This window comes from Stegodyphus dumicola, chromosome 10 (genome assembly GCF_044657685.1).
Source record: "Stegodyphus dumicola isolate Sdum_Otavi_A_Nest chromosome 10, ASM4465768v1".
In the NCBI taxonomy this organism is placed as follows: domain Eukaryota; kingdom Metazoa; phylum Arthropoda; class Arachnida; order Araneae; family Eresidae; genus Stegodyphus; species Stegodyphus dumicola.
This window is the reverse complement of record NC_140777.1, coordinates 41,491,324-41,510,898: the sequence shown is the minus strand read 5'-3', so window position 1 is coordinate 41,510,898 and position 19,575 is coordinate 41,491,324. Positions and strand designations below refer to the sequence as shown.

Below are 19,575 nucleotides of genomic sequence, written 5' to 3'. Positions count from 1 at the left end.
AGAATAAAACTGGATTAGAGGGAAATATGATAAGATGTTCTATGCTTACTACGAAAATCCCTGATTCATGTGAAACTACTGAATTACAAAGGGATCCTGAATTTAAAGACATTTATGCTTATATATAAAAGATCTTGACCATTTTAAGCATCATGACATTATAGAAATTAGGAATAAAGACCAAATTATTAAGTTACTGACAATTTCTAATTTTAAGCAAAAAACTACTAATTATAATTATGAATTCAAACTGGCTATCCCAACTAGTTTAAGGTTAAGCATTTTACAAAAGTTACATGTCTTGCCAATTTCAGGCCACTTGAGCCTAAGAAAAGCAGTACAGCAAGTTTGTAAAGCTGTATATTTACCACACTTACAAAAATTTTTAAGAGCATATGTCAGCTCGTACATACAAGCTAAGTAATGATATTAATAATGGCCTGACCCCACATCTAGATAGTATAAAGGCTAATAAATTTGTAAGGTTTATCAAAAGTTTTCAACGGTTATCTTTAGTTAAAGCTACTTTCCTGGTCCTCCTAATTTCAGCTTACATTTTCCTACCAGAATGTGTTTTTAGAATCGCATTTAATGCAAATGAGTAAGAGCAGTATTAAAGTCAAAGATACACTGACTTCATTAGACAGCCAGAGTTTCTGACTAGTATGCGTTTGCCTTTTGTCACACTCTCTCTCTGAGTTACTACGTTCGGCCATACTTCAGGCCCCTGATAGCTTCAACAGCTTACTTGATATTTAGGGGCCAACTACTTAGAAATCTTGATAGCTTTGGTTGTATCTTTTTACTTGCATTAGTTAAGTTTTGCTTCTTATTACTTTGATTTCAAGCCCAAGTGGAGGCTTTGCAGTATGCTCTGAGAAGGAGTCGACTTAAGTTCTTATTTTGAGAAATAAAGGGTAATTAACCCTTCTTGAGTTTTATGTTTCTGAACTAAAGCGATTATTCGCTTACCTGTTCACAAGGTTCCTACACACTTCGCTGTTAGCTAAAAGGTTGGAACCCCACAATTTAATTGGAATAGACTTATTAGACTCATACCCACATAGTGAAGTCAATAAAAATGGGTATTTATTTCTACCATAAATCATTTTTCTCAGTGGGAAGAGATAGCATCCCTAAAAGAAGCCTCCACTAAGAACATTTCAGGCTTTTTTCTAAATAAATATATTCTAAAATACTGAGCTCCTTTAAAAGTAATTTCAGATAATGGTAAACAGTTTATTAGTCAAATATTCGATGGACTATGTGCAGGATTTGGCATACAACATTTAAAAATGCTACCTTATCAATCTCAACCAAACATAAATAAGACCGTAGAAGGTAACTAAGAATACAGTTAAGATCATATGTTGCTATGTGAAAAACTATCATAAATGCTATCATGACTGTGTTAATGAATTAACATTTGCTTTAAGATTGGCTAAACATGACACAACATGGAAGACACCAGCAGAATTATTTTGGGGAAAAAATTAATTACCCCCAGGATTATTAATTGTGTGTGTGTTCAAAAGAGAACAGCAGAGTTTAAAATGTATGATATACAGAAATTAACAGATCAAATCATCAAGAATTTGGAAATTACAAGGGGAAAGCAGAAGATATATTGTGGGAGGAAAAGGCAAGAAGTTAATTACGAAATGAGAGATAAAACACATAAGTGAAAACATTCATTATCATGTGCTGTAGAAGATAAAGTAGGAAAGTTTTATCCAAGATTTGAACAAGCATATGTTAGTTTCTGTGGCAGAAATGCCCAATGGAGGAAATTCCACCACCACAGAAGAGAAGGAGACGAAAGTTCCACTGATCCAGTCCGCCTAAGCTCTAATTGAGAAATTCAATGGAAACTTCAAGTCAGAGACCATATCCCCAAACTATAAAGCAGGCAGCAGAGACAGAGTTTTCTCAAGGACATGAAAAAGCTAGAAGATTTCAGCAAAGACCCCAGAAGATAAAACAGCAAATTCAGCCAGACAGTCAGACACAACCCAGGAGAAAAATTAGAGTAGGGCAAGTAAGCCTATATAGTTCATGGGAGGGTTTCATAAGTGAATGGAAGAGTACAGAAAAAAGAAATTAATTTTAAATTTTGCCTCAAGCAAGGTCATTTCATTTGTTCTTAAGTAACAAGAAGCTCTGAATTTAAGTATGCATTTTTCTCAATTTCAAGTTACAAATAGAAATGCTGTTTTAGACCAAGAGACTGATGCTGAGGTTAATTTGGTGAAATTGTAAAGTAACTTTAAGCAACTTATGTACAAATGATGTAAAATTTAATGATTTTATTAATTTAATAATTTAATTAACAAATGATGTTTTTTCGCAGTGTACACATGCTCATAATACAGTCAAAAGTCGTTAATCTGGACACCCATAATCCGGAATGATCTATAATCCAGACCTCAAAACTACAATCTTTCTGCACATGCGTCAACGCATAATGCGTTCACGCATGCGCATAGGCGTTTACGCATACGCATAATACTTTTACGCATGCGCATAATACGTTTCGCATGCACGTTTAATGTATAACGGACAGTATAAGCTAAGCTCTAATCATCTATTTCAGTTAATGTTGCAGATTGCGTTGTTCCTTAATCTTCGAATTGGATCCGGCTTATTATTTTTCGCAGACTGTTAGAGCAATTTTATAAAAGTAAGCTTGAACTTTGGATTATGTCAAATAAAATTTCCGATGCTGGAGCTGACAAAGGATCTACAAAGCGAAGGTATGTTTCGATGTCCATCAAACAAAAAGTGGAATTGCTGCAAAAAATGGATAAAGGCATATCCTTTGTTTCTCTAACCATTCCAAAATCTGTTTATCAATTTCACTCTGCTCTGCGGGGGGAGGGGGGACGTCGTGGTGCACAAAGAACTGAAAGTTGATCTGTCAGCACTATCCTTATCTTCAGAGCAGATGTTTTTATTTTATTCAGCTTATAATTCCTTACTAAATGTAGTATTTCATCTCGATGTATTCCGTCTTTGATATGATTTAAATCAAATTCCTCGTCATTATAAATATCACGAGTACACATCAAGTAGTTTTGTGGTTGCAATTTTCTAATTTCGACTATGGGTAATGTACGCTTTACGCATACGCGCATTGAAAGAAATGTTTAATAAAGTAAACAAATAAATATCAAGGTTTTTTTTTTTTTTTCTAAATTTTGACACCCTTTAGATCATAATTGTTCTTTATTTTATAAATTATGGTTTCATATTTTCAATTTTATAGTTTCTGCATGCCATCTTACCAGATTTAAACTGATGATCTATAATCCGGAAAAATCAATAATCCGGAATCGCCAAAGTCCCGATGAGTCCGGATTAAAGACTTTTGACTGTATAGCAAGTTCTTATAATGATAATATAAATCTCTTATTTAATTGGGGGGGGGATTTTTTTCTAAAATTCTCAAATATTCCAGATACTTGAGGTTTTCAATTAGTTGAATACTAGATAGTCAAGTTTTTACTGTATTCTATATTAAAGCAATTTCATCAAAAGCAGCTATCACTCTGTTTTGTTGAGGAATACATACAATACACACAATGAGAAACTAAGCTTACAAAGGAAATGTAGACTTTCTGACAATGCCTCTGTCTATCAGGCAGAGTTAGTGGCCCTGCGAGAGGCCTTGTATTGGCTTATTTCTAATTCTGCGATAGATCCTGTAGAAATCTATAGTGACTGCGAAAATGCAATTGTTTCAATTATGGGTGTTTGTCCAAGTAACGATCTAATTAAACAGATAAAAGACATGCTCATTTTTCTTAGCGCTTTCAGAGATATTAAACTCTTTTGGACGAAGAGTCATACTGATACCATTGGTAACAAGTTAGCAGATAGATTGGCAAAGGCTGCCACTGAAAATCAAATTATTGATTTTGAAGTAAACACTTCCTTTGACAGTTTGAAATCCCTGTTGAAAAGAAAAAGTTTGACTCTATGGCAAGCAAAGTGGAACGACCCAGATTCTAAAGGAAGATTCACTTATAATTTAATCTCAATTGTAAGTGAGAAAGATGCCTAAGTGACAAGTATCTAAACCAAGCTTTAACTAATCATGGACACTTTCCCTTTTATTATAACAGGTTTTCGATTAAAAATTGTGCTTGTCCATGTGGCATGAGTAATGTCGATATTGAGCACCTGTTGTTTAAATGCTCTTGTATGAAAAATATTGTTCTAAGATTTATTCCAGATATTGCTAAATTTAATACTTTAAAGAATCTAAGTAAAAATACAGTTACTAAATTGAAATTGTCAAATTTCATAAAATATGTATCTGTAAATGAAATAAATTTATATATTGATTGTGCTTAAAATTCCCCTGTCTGCATATAGGAAAACTAGAATGTTTATGATATTCTGTTATTTTATTTCTTTGCATATGTAAGTAATATATTTTTATGCATGCAAATAACATGTGTTATATTTTACAAAGTATGTAATAATGTGCTTTTGTTGGTGCAGCTGGTAAATCTCACCAGCTCCTAGACTTCAAGTTCATATTTTAGTTGTTTATTCTATTTTAAGTTATTTCAGGTAGTAAGGTGGTAGTTCTACTGCTTAATGTGCCTGATTTATTTTAGATCTCAATGTTTTTTTAATTAAATAGCTTCACTATGCCCTGTTAAGCCTCTAATGGCGGTACAGGAAGTTCAACCAGTCATACAATACACACAACCTAGCCATTGTATAATTTAACTGCTTTAAAAAAGTGCATATTCTTATGTCTTTTTTAAAACTATTCTTCAATTCTTTTCACATAAAATACATTCTGCAATAAAAAAACATTTTTATAAGTTCTAATAAAAGTTTTAAAAATTCAACAAATTTTTTATATCTAAAGAAAAACTGCACACTTTTAAAATTCAATTACAAAATTTTAAATCAAAAATTTGAATTTAAAATTTAACACTTTATTATTTTTCCCCAATATGTGAAATTTTAAATTAATTTATTTCTTGCTATTTTTATCCAATTAAAATTCATGAATTTTTGTATTTTCTACTTTTTTTAAAGCAATTCATTTGAAAAGCTTTTGTCATTCTATGGTTTTCTATCTATCTTTAGTCATTCTATGTTTTTTTTTTTTTTATAAAAAGAAAAATTCAGAAAATAAAAAACCAAAGGTACTTGAAAATTAATGCAACCACCTTGACGCAATCTGCCAATTTTTTACAGATAAAAGATAGTACTTATCAGGTGTAAGCTGGTGGTTTTCACGCCATTTTTTTAAGAAAGATTCCGAAACTATCGTTATTTATTGTAAATCAATAAAGATTATCAGCATATGAAAAAACATAATTTAGCAATTTAAAATACAAAATTTGAATTCTTAAATAGAGATTACGTACTGTATTTTAAAAAAAAACCACTCTTCTTCGAATCTTTCTAATTTTCTATGCGCTATTATTCTTTTTGATGTACAACAAAGAAGAACCCATACGAAAATAGCAGCTTTCCTTGACTGAAGGACCGTTATGAGCATGGTTGCCAGAAGAATGGTTATAAACATGGTTGCCAGAGTTTGGCACATTCTGAAAAGTTGATGACTTCTACTAAGGTGATTGCATTGATACACAAGACCACACCAAATAATCTCACATGAAATGACATAAAAATATGGAAATTCTCACAGTTATGTACTTACAATGCACATTTTATGTTCAAGTTTAGCTTTGTAGTTTTCAGCTTTACTAGAGTCACTCCAGAATGGCATCTGAAAAATAGAGGAAATAAATAAACTTTACATCAAAATATAAACACAGAAATGTAATTGTGGCAGAAAATGTTATTAAACTAAAATCAGTATGTGGTGCACGTATTAAAATGTTTCCTGCAGTCTGCTAAATGAATGAAGAAAAATAATATGCACAAAAAATGTTTTTTTCATGGGTTTATTAAATCTATTCTGGGTACTGTTAGGTTATCAGAGCCTACTGATAAATGTATGCATGTATTTGTTCATGTATTCATATATATATATATATATATACGTATGAATGAATGCGTGTATCCACATATACGCACATACAGGCTTTCATTTCCAGCTACAATAACAGAAGATAGAATACAGACAGATAGATGTTTTCAGTTATGCAGAAGAGTACCCTATTCTGTATAACTGAAAACATCCATTGCAGAGTTGTACTATAGACATACGATTAAAAAATTAATAAATAAATAAATTATTGTTTTTAAAGACATTTTTGAGGGAAATTACATGGAAATGAAAACTATTTCTATTTCTAAAAAGGATGTGCTGTATTTCATTGTCTCAATTTAATTTTATAATACAAAATTTGGGTATTTGCATATTAGCATGACCATCTTGGTGCAGTTTGCTGATCCTTGCTGGTTGCAGATCACTTTGCTACAGTTTGCAGAAGGGGGGGGAATTATATCTTATAACAAAATATTATTTATTACAAATATACACAGTTTACATTTCAATTTGGTATTTATCTTAAAAGTCAGCCAATAAATCTCTATCAAGCAGGTTTTTGTTTCTTTTGTTCTAGTGAGAGTTATGTAGTGATCATTTTAAGAAGAGATTCGAAACAATTGTTCTCTTTAGAAACTTGGTGCAAAAACTGACTTCAAGAACAAAAAATACCATCATTTTCCTCTAAAAACTGTTAGAACCTGGAGTACAACAAAAATGGAGGTGGTGCTTGCTGAAACAGAACTATTATGCACATCATTCAGAAAATTTGATTTCAACTAAGATACAACTACTTACAAGATACAATGCTAATATGTAAAAACTTTACTTTTCATTGTAAGGAAACAGTATTTTTAGCACTTTTAATTACCAAAAAAAGAATTCTAATAAGCCAACACTTAAGGTACCTGGAAAGCATTTGGCTTATCAAGAAAAACTAGCACTATTGCATTATCTACCCAACCATCCTGCAAAGTTGCCAACCATTAGCAACAATTTTTTTTTGCAAACCTAACACATAAGAAACAGTAGTCATTTTATAAAATAGAAGTATGCTGAAAATTATACAAAACAGCAATGAATTAACGAAGTTAAAAATGCAAGTAACATGCATAATAAACCATAAAGCATATTAGAACAAAACATTAAAGTAATAAATGAACTAAATTAAAAATGAAACAAACACCCATACTAAAAAAAAAAAAAAAAAAAAAAAAAACTTAACTTTCTATTTTCCCTGTCGTTTGTCCATGTCTACAACAATCTGTTTTAACTTAAAAATCACAGAATTACATATTGGCTCTGTAGAACAAACTTGCATTGCTCTCCATGTCCACATTGATCTGTTTTAAATTTAAAAAAAAATCACAGAACTCAAAAGAAACTGTATCACAATCACCTACAAACATTTCATAAACTACTTTCAGGCTGCAAAACTTCTATAATAATGAAACATTGGAGATAAATAAAAGCATGCATCATTTTATATGCATTTTATTACTTTACTACTGTTAATAAAAATTAATCTGGACAATATTTACATTTTTATAGCCAGTGGATACTACTCAGCTGTCTGCTTTAAAATCTCTTCAATACAGTCTTGTTTTCTTTTCAGGCGTTTTCTCCAAATGAATTCCCATAATATTAACTCAAATTCTCCAATGTTTGTAAAATACAACTTCATGGGATGTGCATTTCTACATAAGGCAAAACACTATATTTCTAAAAAAATACAACATTTCTTTTTTTATTAGCAGGAAAACTATACAGTTGCATTATAATTTGTAACAAGGGGGGAGGACTACTAATCAAAAGCAGAAACCACAAACATAACCCTTGATATGATAACATAATGATGCACATTTAGTGGGTTGCCAGATAAAATGCATTTTTCTAAAATTGTGAGTTGCCTACTTCAGCGCCACAGCAAAAGACGGAGCTATAAAAACATTGAGCATTGGGCAACGTATGTCAAAAAGTGTATTGCTTTTCTGCAGTTTTAAAATCTGAATCAATTTGACGCGTAACGTGATTTTGAGTAAATTTGTCCAATGCTTGTAAAGTTAATTATAGCTACTGTATAGGAAAGTTAATTATACCTATTGATGCAATCTAAAGCCTCAGTCTTACTCGGTAATACCAAACACTTAAGTCTCTAAGCATCTTCATTTTATTTATTTATTTTAAATCTCAGCGAACTTCTCTCTGTAGGAATACTCCAAGGATATCACACATGCCACTTCCCTACCCCCCAAAAAAAAACATTTTAGTTTTTCTAACATATACTTCTTTTGTTCCTTGTGGGAAAACTACATGAAAACTTCTTGTTGGAAAGCAAACTTCAGATACACGATCTGAAAGTTATGTCAGTTCTCGTAATACTGATTTTCAAAAAAGAACAGCACGGATAGTTCCAGTGAATCAAAAAATTTATGGGACATATGAACCATTTAAAATTTTAGTGAATAAGAATTCAACTATTATTCCAAAACTTAATATTTTTCATCACATTATGTGTCTAAATACCATGCTAAATCTATTAAGAGGAATAACATTAAATAGTGCTAATGAATAATTGAGATATTTTAAATACCTTATATTTAAATATGAAATGAAGGTTAAAAAAAAGTATGGGGCATTGTGGTACAAGTGCTATAAGAAGCCAATTGTAGCGGGCTTTTATTTTTTGTAAAACACCTTGAATAAGGATTTTAAACCTTAAGTTTTCAGAGCTACTTTATTAACATCATTGAAGAAATTGAGATCTCTTTTGATACGAGCAAACTTACAATCTTTCATTAGAATCATAAAAAATTTGAGAAAAAAATAGCTGATTACTGAATTTGAAATAAAATATGCTATCGAATTTAATTTTGAAGTACTGAAAGACAACTTTACTTGAAAATAAACCATGAAACAGGTTTCCAAAGCATCTAAGGATATAGAGTGAATGTGAAAAAAGTGAATCATTATAAAAGTTATTTATAATCTAAAAACCAGTGAAGTCTGACTGATTTAAGAGCCCATCAAATATTAAGCATATCTAGTAATGTAAAAATTCTTACAAAACATTTTAAGAAGAAATAACTTTTACAACCGGATAGCTAGAAGCAAACCATTTCTCAGAAAGTGTATCAAAGGGCATGATTACAATTCACTAAGAACTGTATTAAAGTCTCAAAAATCTTTGGAATTTGGCTTTATGTAAATAAGAGTAAAGTAACTAATAAAACATATCTAATAAATATATTTAATAAATATATTTAATCAGTCCATATAAATATGGACTGATTAAATGAAAATGGTATGGTAAAAATTCGATACTGAATTTCAAATGAAGAATCTTATTCCTTCAGTAAAACATAGGCAACCACATGGTCTTAAGCATGAGTGGTTGAGGCATTTAAATTCTATATTTTATTGATGGCTAAATTGATAATTTTATGTATTTGGATATTTTTAAATAAAGTTTGAATTACAGTAAAAAATAAGCATACCCATCATATTAAAACTGCATCAAAATTATGATCTGTAGCATAATGTTGATTTTTTCAAATTTTTGCATTGCATATATCAATCCCCAAGTAATCAAAAGGGTTGTGTTTAGTGCAGATATCAACCCTATAAATGCAGACTTGAAATCATTTGCAAGGCAAAAGTAATAATGTGAAAATTTCCAAAAGATATATACTTAAAGAAAAATCACCGCAACTTATGGAAAACAGAAAAAAATCTCAATCAAAATCTTATGAAATTCAGGTCTAGAAAAGTCAGTGAATTTATGAAAATGAAAAAAGGCCCAACACATTATTACAGCAATTTGTTTTAAATATGTTTGTGTGACTCAATACCTTTTTACCATTGCTTTCTCATTTTGACATGAAATGTGTAACATTTAATATTCATTTTATTTTTAATTAATTTTATAGTTTTTGATTTTGTTCAGCTCTAAGATATAGCATAAATAAATATTTCTTGTTTAAATGAAATATTTAATTATTCTTTCAAATAAATATATGAAAGCTTATTTTCCCTTATACTATTTTGACTCAATGTATTTAATATTCATTTTATTTTTAATTAATTTTATGGTTTTTGATTTTGTTCAGCTCTAAGATATAGCATAAATAAATATTTCTTGTTTAAATGAAATATTTAATTATTCTTTCAAATAAATATATGAAAGCTTATTCTCCCTTATACAATTTTGACTCAATGTATTTAATATTCATTTTATTTTTAATTAATTTTATGGTTTTTGATTTTGTTCAGCTCTAAGATATAGCATAAATAAATATTTCTTGTTTAAATGAAATATTTAATTATCCTTTCAAGTAAATATATGAAAGCTTATTCTCCCTTATACTATTTTGACTCAATGTATATACATGCAAGTACCATAAAACAATCAAATTTAGAAAACACTACATGACACGAATGTGCAAATTCAAAGGATACAATTATATTGAATTATTTGCTGTACACCTGAAATGCTGCAAGTTGAGATAAATACAGTCAGTGACAGTGGTGACTAAGTTATCATTGCACTAATATGCTTTACGTAGCACTGATAGAGATTATACCAAACTGTTTATAGCATCTGTCTTCTGTTGGAGAAATCCCTTATGCCAGTATCAGAAGCTACAACAAAGTGCAATCAGGAATACCTAGCACTGCAACATTCATGTATGCAGGTCTTCAGCTACTTTGGGTAAAATCCTAGTATACGGTGCAGCCTTGGCGTGACTTTGAAAATTATCACCATCACCAAAAATGATCCAAAGAATGTCTATATATATATATGTAGAATAAGGAACTGTAGTTTTCCACGCGAAGGTGGTAAATTGACTGTATAATACATCAGCAAGTGCAAGGTGGTAAATTGAACTGTTTAATACATCAGCAAGTGCGAGTAGGCACTAATCGGTTATGTGATAAGACTGGTAAAACTATACAGAATCCTGTTTGTATCAAACGGCACTTGTATTTAATCTAATTTCTACCTTTTCTGATTATCTTTATTAAATGTTCTGTGGTGTGGAAAACATCGGCCGGGATATTTGGATAATTCATACTTGGATACTTCAGAAAAGGTACAAATTATCTTTATTTCTGATTATTGTTTCTGATTATCTTTATTAAATGTTCTGTGGTGTGGAAAACATCGGCCGGGATATTTGGATAATTCATACTTGGATACTTCAGAAAAGGTACAAATTAGATTAAATACAAGTGCCGTTTGATACAAACAGGATTCTGTATAGTTTTACCAGTCTTATCACATAACCGATTAGTGCCTACTCGCACTTGCTGATGTATTAAACAGTTCAATTTACCACCTCGCACTTGTGATTTGTATTATACAGTCAATTTACCACCTTCGCGAGGAAAACTACAGTTCCTTATTCTACACCTTCACGTGTAGACATAAATCTCACCACCTTCGCGTGGGATAGCAGAAGAGTCTCTGTCATACTCCTCTTTCACCTCGCTGCTGGCGCATCGGTGAGGCCCTCTGGTGGTTGTGTCGCACTTCCATATACTATATATATATATATACTATACACACATAGTATATGCATATACACACATAGTATACATACTATATACATAGTATATACTATGTTTAACTGTATATTTTCTTTAAATGACCCGTTAATATAACATAACAAATCGTTACATAATCCTGTTAAAAATATAACAGGAGTAACAGTTTCAGAAATTATGGTTTCACCATTATTATCTTTCATTTACAATTCCTAATTTTACCAAGCTGGAAGGCCTCGTAATACTTCTAAACAAACATATCCATCAGTAGGACTGTCCTTTTGAGCTAAAGAGTGTGTTTCTCTGCTCTGGTGGCCCAGGGTGCCTAGGCAGTTACTTGAAAAGGCCTCCATTTCTTGCATAATGTAACTGGCCTTTGAGAACTGCACTAATACATTCCACAATAAAAAATATATATAATAATTTGCTGTAAAATTATCATTGGCTGTTATGAGTTTTAGTTCCGTTTACATCATCATAATTATGCAAGAGTCATATGACATAGATTTTTCTCGAACTGACGCAGTGCGAATAGATGTTGCTATTTTTAGAATAGAGAAGGGAAATTAATTTAAGCGGCTAATTTAATTTTTTACATATTCTTTTTCTTACATATATGTAAACATATACACATGGGTTACAGCTTATTATTTTTGTTAATATAAAAGACGTAATAGACGCTTCAGAAAAAAATTGATGACATAGCAAATTATTTATATTAATTAGCATTTATTATGAAATGAAAAAACTGGCATTAGTTATTTCTGAGAAACAGTATAGCTTCGGCACGTTCTTCTTTCTTGGAGAGCAAAAGATCCGATTTGATAAACTTCAGAGCTAAGATTAGTCTTTCCACATTAACTTGAGTAGGAGGAAGAGCTGTTACTGTTAGGGCTAACTTCTTTTAACCTTTCAGGATAGATTTTTGTAAGTTCTAAAAGACATGTCTTGCAAGCGAATCAAAAATCTCTTTTTCTTCATAAGCCCTGTAGAAATTTTGTTTGTAATTTTTCATTTTTATATCTAAAGGCTCTTGGTTTTTTATTTTCATTCGCTTTGCCTTAGCCTTTTCAATATTATCCAAAAATATTTCTCAAAATTTAATTCATCACTAAAAGAGGATGTGGAAACTCAATTACAATGTCTGCAATTTCACTGTTCTGGATTGTTAAATCTATGCTACGAGAGTTGACAGCAAGTTGTGAGCCGCCAGATGTCGCTGCTAGTGAAAAACAGGTCTGCCCGACATCCTACATTCTCCGAGTACGGGAGTTGTCGAAAGTGCACGAAAAAGTGTTTCCGCATCGTCAATCAGGATTGTGCAGTTGACATACTAAGTAGACAGTGGCTTTGTATGTGTTTTCGCCACCGATTTTTTCATATTTAAACGAAGAATACGGTCCTAGATCTCTGAATCAGTGGCGAATTTATAGAAAATATGTTGATGCTTTTGCTCTGCCAAAAGATGTTTTTATTGCGTATTTCAGATTGCCAAAATTTATAGTTTAAATTATATTTTAACACCAAAAATATAACAGGAGTAACAGTTTCAGAAATTATGGTTTCACCGTTATTATCTTTCATTTACAATTCCTGATTTTACCAAGCTGGAAGGCCTTGTAATACTTCTAAACAAACATATCCATCAGTAAGACTGTCCTTTTGAGCTAAAGAGTGTGTTTCTCTGCTCTGGTGGGCTGAGATGCGATGAACTGAGAAATGACTAATTTGCGATGACTAATTTGCGATGAACTGAGAAAGTATTTGGAACCACCTTCAGAAAACAAGAACCCAATTTCTACTGAAAGAAAGGTTAATTATACTATACCTGAAATTATAGATATAAATTGTAATTGTATGCTTTAAAAATGTAGAAGATAATAAGTTTATCAAGCACATAAACCTTCTTCGTTTAATACAAATATAGACATCCGATAAGCTTCTACTCGATTTATGTACAGCAAGAATTACGTTTACTTTAAAATCTAAGAGTTGAATACCTTACGAACAATACTGTGAACACAAAAAGGAATGCCGTTCATTATTATGCGAAATTCACACTACTGTAAAATAAGAATTTTTAAAAAAATTATAAAACTATAAAATAGCTTTATAATTTTTAAAAAAATTATAAAACTATAAAATAGCTTTATAATTTTTTTTCAGTAGCAGTACTACTAATAGTGTGATACTTTTAAAAATAAGTTTTAGCCCAGAGGGGCTATTAATTTCGTTTTGCCATTTTGTGGCGTTTCACTTTTCAAATCATTGCCATTAAGTATTATTGTATATTTAAAGAAATTAAATAATGAGGAATCTGCATAAATGTATGAATGTTTCTCACACTCTGATAAAACAACGGTACCTAGAGCCATGAAATTCTGAATAATGGAGGATTACATTATTCAGAATTTCATGGCTAATATAGGCATCTGAAGGCCCAAATTTGGAACTGGGAATTTGTTTTATGATCTATTTCATATTTTGTAAAGCATTTATAAGTTTTTGATTAAGAAACCCAACGATTTCAAAGCGAGCAATGGCAACATTGTATGGAAAAAAAAAGAGGAAAGAAACATTTTTATCTCTAGCACACGAGACTATGTATCGGAAATTCTAAAGATATGCTTTTTTTAAATTATATGATATTGCTGTTGAATTGAATTTTATGGTTTAAGTGCAAAAAACATGATATTTAATAAATAAAGGTAACATGCAAACGTTAAAAAAAATGGCCCTTTGGGAGTAATACAAAATCTGAAGGCTTTCAGATTTTTTTTTTTTTTTTCCCTTTGTGTGTGCGTAATTTTATTATGTTTTAAAACAGGTTTCTAAGAGAGGACTTTCTGAGGGAAACTTGCTTGTATATACATTACACATGGGAAAAACCACGAAAACGACGATGTGGCCAGCTCGTTCGCGGGATTCGAAACTCGGACCAAACTACTTGCTTTCAGCGATTCTACTGCTCGGCCCCTGGTGGGCTTATTAGCAGAATTCTACTGCATTATTATTGTATTCTGCTATAAAGTAACAATAACTATACTATATAACCATGAACAAACCCTCAGTCAATAAGACTGAGGGTTTGTTCATGGAATAGTACTTTTGTAATCTATTAGTATTAAAAAATCATTGTTTCTTTGCAAACTTTAAAAAAAAAAAATAGGTACTGTTCATAGCAGAGTTCTCATTTTTATATTGTAAAAGAGATACTGATTATTATTATTAGTTTTCTATTTAATGGGTCGAAACACTGGTTTGACAAGGACTTCAACTGCAGGAGACCTACACTGATTATTTTTACGTTAGTACTTGCATTTTTCACAGAATAAAATCTTTTGAGAAGGAAGAATTTTAAAATAAGCAGTTCTTATATAATTAGTAATTGTGTGACAAAAATTGCAAAACGAATTAATCACATTAATTGGATTAGTTTAATTTTGGTTATCTAGTTTATATTAAAAAATATTTTCTTTCATGTTAATTATAGAATAAATTACTTAAAATAAAGCATTTTTATGCATGTGTGATAGCTGAATGCAGCAGCAATCGGCCATATTGTAATAGCGAATGAATTTTATTTCTTTTCCTGAAAGAAATAATTTTCATAGACAAAGAAAATAAAAAAAGGGAAGAAATATTTTCTTTATAATTTCTTACTTAAAGAAATAGTTTTTTTTATATTAACTGTAAAACAAATTGCGTGAAAACAGTTTTAATGTAAGCATGGAAAAAAAAAAACTTACTTTGCTATTAGATTGTAATGCAAATGAATCATATTATAAATTTAAATGATTAAAATTGTTTATTTCTAAAAAAAAGATTTGAAATGAAACTTTAAAAAGATTTGAAGTAAGCTTGATTAATTTACTCTTATCTATTTAACGTTGCTTTTGTGGTATCCTATATCACTCTTCATTCCTTAGCTCTAAATTCCTGTGTTAACTTTCCCCTTAAAAACTGGATTTTCCTTCACATAACACAGCAGCATATTCTGCTTGCGTGTTGGTCATAATACTGTTTTGTGCAAATTTTTTTTTTTTTTTTTAACTACAAATGCAGCGTGCGAGTTAGTGAAATAATGGGATAATATTCCTAGAAATTCAGCCAGCGTGCGCTATAAATTTCGTCACTCGTCTGTACCGCAATTGGTCTAAAGCTCATTGAAGCCTTGTCCCCTTTGAGTAAAGTCAAATGGACCCACCCGCCCACCAACTGAGGACCACAGAATGGCTTTCTCCGATAAGTTATGATGGCTGTCCATACCGGGTTTTTTTTAGTCCATATTGTTCGCTTAAGTTGTAGACAGATCCAGTGATCCTAGAATAGGCGTCCTGATTCGAATTCTCCAATTGTTCTGAGAATAATTTCATTCTTAATGAAAGTTCATAGATGGCTTTCTTGCCCTTTTAATTTGTTCCTCATCCAAGAAAATTCGGTGTTTCGGATCTACATATATTGAACCCAGCAAGATCTCATTGTCTAGCAAACTAGTTTCTCTTTTCTTTATTGAAGAAATGATTCCTTCTGCAATAAACCCTCCATTTCAGAAAGAACAAACATCCCATTCTTCCATTCTCGCCTCCTGTCAATTCTTCAGATTGCAGCTTTTTTGTGGCTATATACGGTGTAGAAAGAAGAGTTCCCAATTCTGCAAGATCATTCCACAGTCTTTCTGTTAGTGAAACATTAGGATTATCTACTTCTTCTAAAAAAAGTTCTTAATTCTAAAAACTCTTTATCATCAAATATGTGCTTCCTTATTGCACTGCTTGATCAATAATTGCTCCTTTTCCTGCTTGCGTCCTAAGAATGGCATCAAATTTGGGAGTTCTTGCTGCTTACCTAAATTTACCAGTGAGATTTATAACTAAATTAATAAGTTTAATCACTAATGGCAAATATCACATCCATCCTCCTCCCTTATATTTATTTATTAATATGTCAATAAAATAACTATTTTTAATGTATATAGTCCATAAATAGTTAGTTGATGATGTTTCCTTTTTTTCCCAGTTCATTTTAATTTCATTTCAAATTCAACCTGTCCAACAAAAACTGGAGTCGGAGTCGGCCTGTTTTTAGCAACTTCAGCTCCGACTCCTTTTACCCCAAAATCTGACCGATTCAGATTCTGACTCCATGACTCCACAACGCTGCATATAATGGCAGCAACTGAAGCCTATTTTCTAAATGACATAGATCCTTCACCTTATTATTCCTTTCTTTCATCAGTGGCTGGAAGGTAATGCTGAGTTTATGCCACATTCTCTTCCCAATGATATTCAACACATGTAACACACATTTCAACACAGGCAAACACATAATTAAAAGAATGAAATATAATTTAGAACAATTAAATATCTTATGTTTTAGCAGCTGCATTGCTAAAAATAAAAAGTATTTCCTTTAATAAACTGATATTCATTCCTGACAATCAAATACGATAATTATTTTATCATCAGTAAGATAAAGTCTCCTTATTTACATGTGTACATCATAAGATTACTTAAAAATCTAAAAATATACAAGAGTTATGCAATGTATAAAGCTAGTAAATGATTTTTTTAAAAAAATCGTTTTCTTTCTTTTTAATGAAAATATTATACTTATACTTAATTTAAACTAACTTGATTTACTCTAACAAAGTTTTAAGTTCCTTAAAATTCATCATATGACAAAATCTCAAATCTATAAATAGTAAAAATGATATTAAAAATATGAGAGGACAAGGGAAGATACTGAGGAAAGAGCTGAGGAGAAGTACTGAGGAATAATTCTTCTGATTCTTCAGTTTTCTCTTTTAATATAGGATACAAATACTACATAATAATAAGTTTTAACCTTTGAATTTTATTACATATTCTATGCAATCATTCAAAAGATTATTTTGAAAAGCCAATTCTTTCTCCCTACAAGTCTAATTAATAGCTTTCTAAAATTATTTATCATCTTTTTTTTTTTTTCTTCTTAAAATAAATATGTAGATATTAGTCAGTATATTTTGAAATGCTGGCATTATCAAATGATAACTTTACACAAGGAATTATACATTTGATTACAGAATTCAAAGCATTGTCAGCAAATCTTTATATTTGATTACGCAAACGAAATGTACAAGACTATAACACATATGCCCATTTCTTTAATTCAAGAAAACAACACGTTAAATTAGGAATATATCATCAACAGAAAAATTCTGTGCATTATTTTCAGCAGCAAGGTATTATACCACCAGGAAAGCAGCGCAAGAACGGCCACAACATATATCTTAAATCCGATAAATAATATTCAGAAAACATTTATAATTTTTTTTTTTTTTTTTTTTAAGTACCTAATAAAAATTTTACACAGGTGCAGAAATTCTGCATTTTTCAGAGCTGAGATGGTCATACTAATAAAAAAAATAGCTTTGCTAATTTAGCCCTCATCAATTTTTTTTTTTTTTTTTTTTAATGCCCAAGTATGATTTCCAGTTGCGGCTATCAGAATTTTTATGAAGGATTAATATGTATATCCCCTGAAATACATTTAAAATTAACCACTTATTCCCTCTGAATAACATTTACAGTTAACCATTTAATCTGTAACTCGGAAGAACTTTTTACACTTTGGTTATTATTTGGCTTGTTCGAAGGAATTCAGAAAATTACGGCGTCAGTATGTTTGTGATTCAAAGCTCACACATAAGTTTGACTAATCAACCTAAACTTCCTTCACCTTAATGCAACAAATCTGACGAAAATAACTGGTTATTTCAAATAAACGTATCCATAAATTATTTCTAAAGTAAAAAAACTAAAGCAATATTATTATCGGAACAAAAATATAAATTGATTAAAAACTGTTTACTTAATCATATGATAAATCTACCCAGTTTATAGGTTATGTGCTATCAACTAAGCTACCAGATGAGAAATCAATCCTTAAAAACTTGATACAATTATTTTCGTCTGGAAATTTTTACACTGCTTAAATCACAAATGGAACCGCCTCAGAATACTAACGTATTGCATGATACTGTAACAGTCAAATTTATATGCATTTGCATCAAATGATATCATCACGCAAATTTATAGGGGAACTTCGAAACAAATTTATTTCGCTGCAAAGCATTATACTTACCGTAAGGTTTGCAAGTTTTCTTTCGAAACTGACGCAGCATTTATGTTATGTAACAACTAATGAACACCTACTATTTACAATATTTATAATACAGATCAATACATAGTAAAAGGCATTTTAAAAAGCACCAAGGTAACTGACAGACAAACTAGAGAGATGTTTTGTTTTGCACCCGTTAAGTCTTTCTGCACAAGGTAAACATAAATACTTCTCACAGAGAGACAAAGTAGACAGATGTTGTGTTGTATTTTATATGTGTTGGGTACTGTGCGGAATGTGTATGTGTTTGTGCAGTAAAATATCGTTGTTTCATGTTGTTTCTTTTGTTATCGTGAAAAGTTTATACCGTTTGTAAAATTTGTATCATACATTTCATGTAAACTTATTGCTCAGTTAGAAATGTGATGTGCCTTTTTCTTTTCTTTAATTTTACTGTACGATTGGTGATTTAAAGTAGCATTCTATGTTTTGATTCTGATGTATTGTCGCCAAATCGGATAGTTGGCGCCAATGTTAAAAACTGGATGGTATGATCCAAATAATAAATGATTTTGTTTTTTCTTTATAGTAAGATAAATATATTCTGTATTTTTAGACATTTTTAAGAAGTTAAATATTAATTTAAATATTCGATGATTCGTTTTGATCCCATTATTATCCTTTATTGTAGTAGTAAATCTTAATGTTGTATTTTTAACTATAGGTACTTTAAATTTATTTTTAGTGTGTGAGCAGGAAATATGTTTTAAGTAGTTTTACAAACATGATTACTTTTTAAAAATTTTGTTCTATTTTCATAAAAAAAATTTTAATTTATCAGAAAATTACATTCTTAAATTATTATAATATATGTAACTGTAATTTAATACTAGTGCTTTTGATTTTAATGTTAAATTTCATGCATGCTTTTGTTAAAT

The 19,575-nt window shown here is 30.5% G+C and overlaps 1 protein-coding gene across 9 annotated transcripts in view; it reads right to left on the bottom strand.

The window, feature by feature from the left end:
* Positions 1-18,835, bottom strand: part of LOC118190788 (E3 ubiquitin-protein ligase LRSAM1-like) — a 153,963-nt gene extending 135,128 nt beyond the window's left edge. For 4 of the 9 annotated variants that reach the window (XM_035361563.2, XM_035361566.2, XM_035361567.2 and 1 more), the window contains exons 1-2: positions 18,659-18,835; positions 5,690-5,758 (exon numbers count right to left, since the gene is read on the bottom strand). In XM_035361563.2, the coding sequence (XP_035217454.1) occupies positions 5,690-5,758 (69 nt within the window). In that variant the 5' untranslated portion in view covers positions 18,659-18,835. Of the gene's footprint in view, positions 1-5,689; positions 5,761-7,209; positions 7,327-7,524; positions 7,706-18,658 lie in introns of all 9 variants that reach the window. The other 5 variants (XM_085824892.1, XM_085824893.1, XM_035361564.2 and 2 more) reach the window with 5 other exon arrangements.
* Between the last annotated feature and the right edge of the window lie 740 nt (positions 18,836-19,575).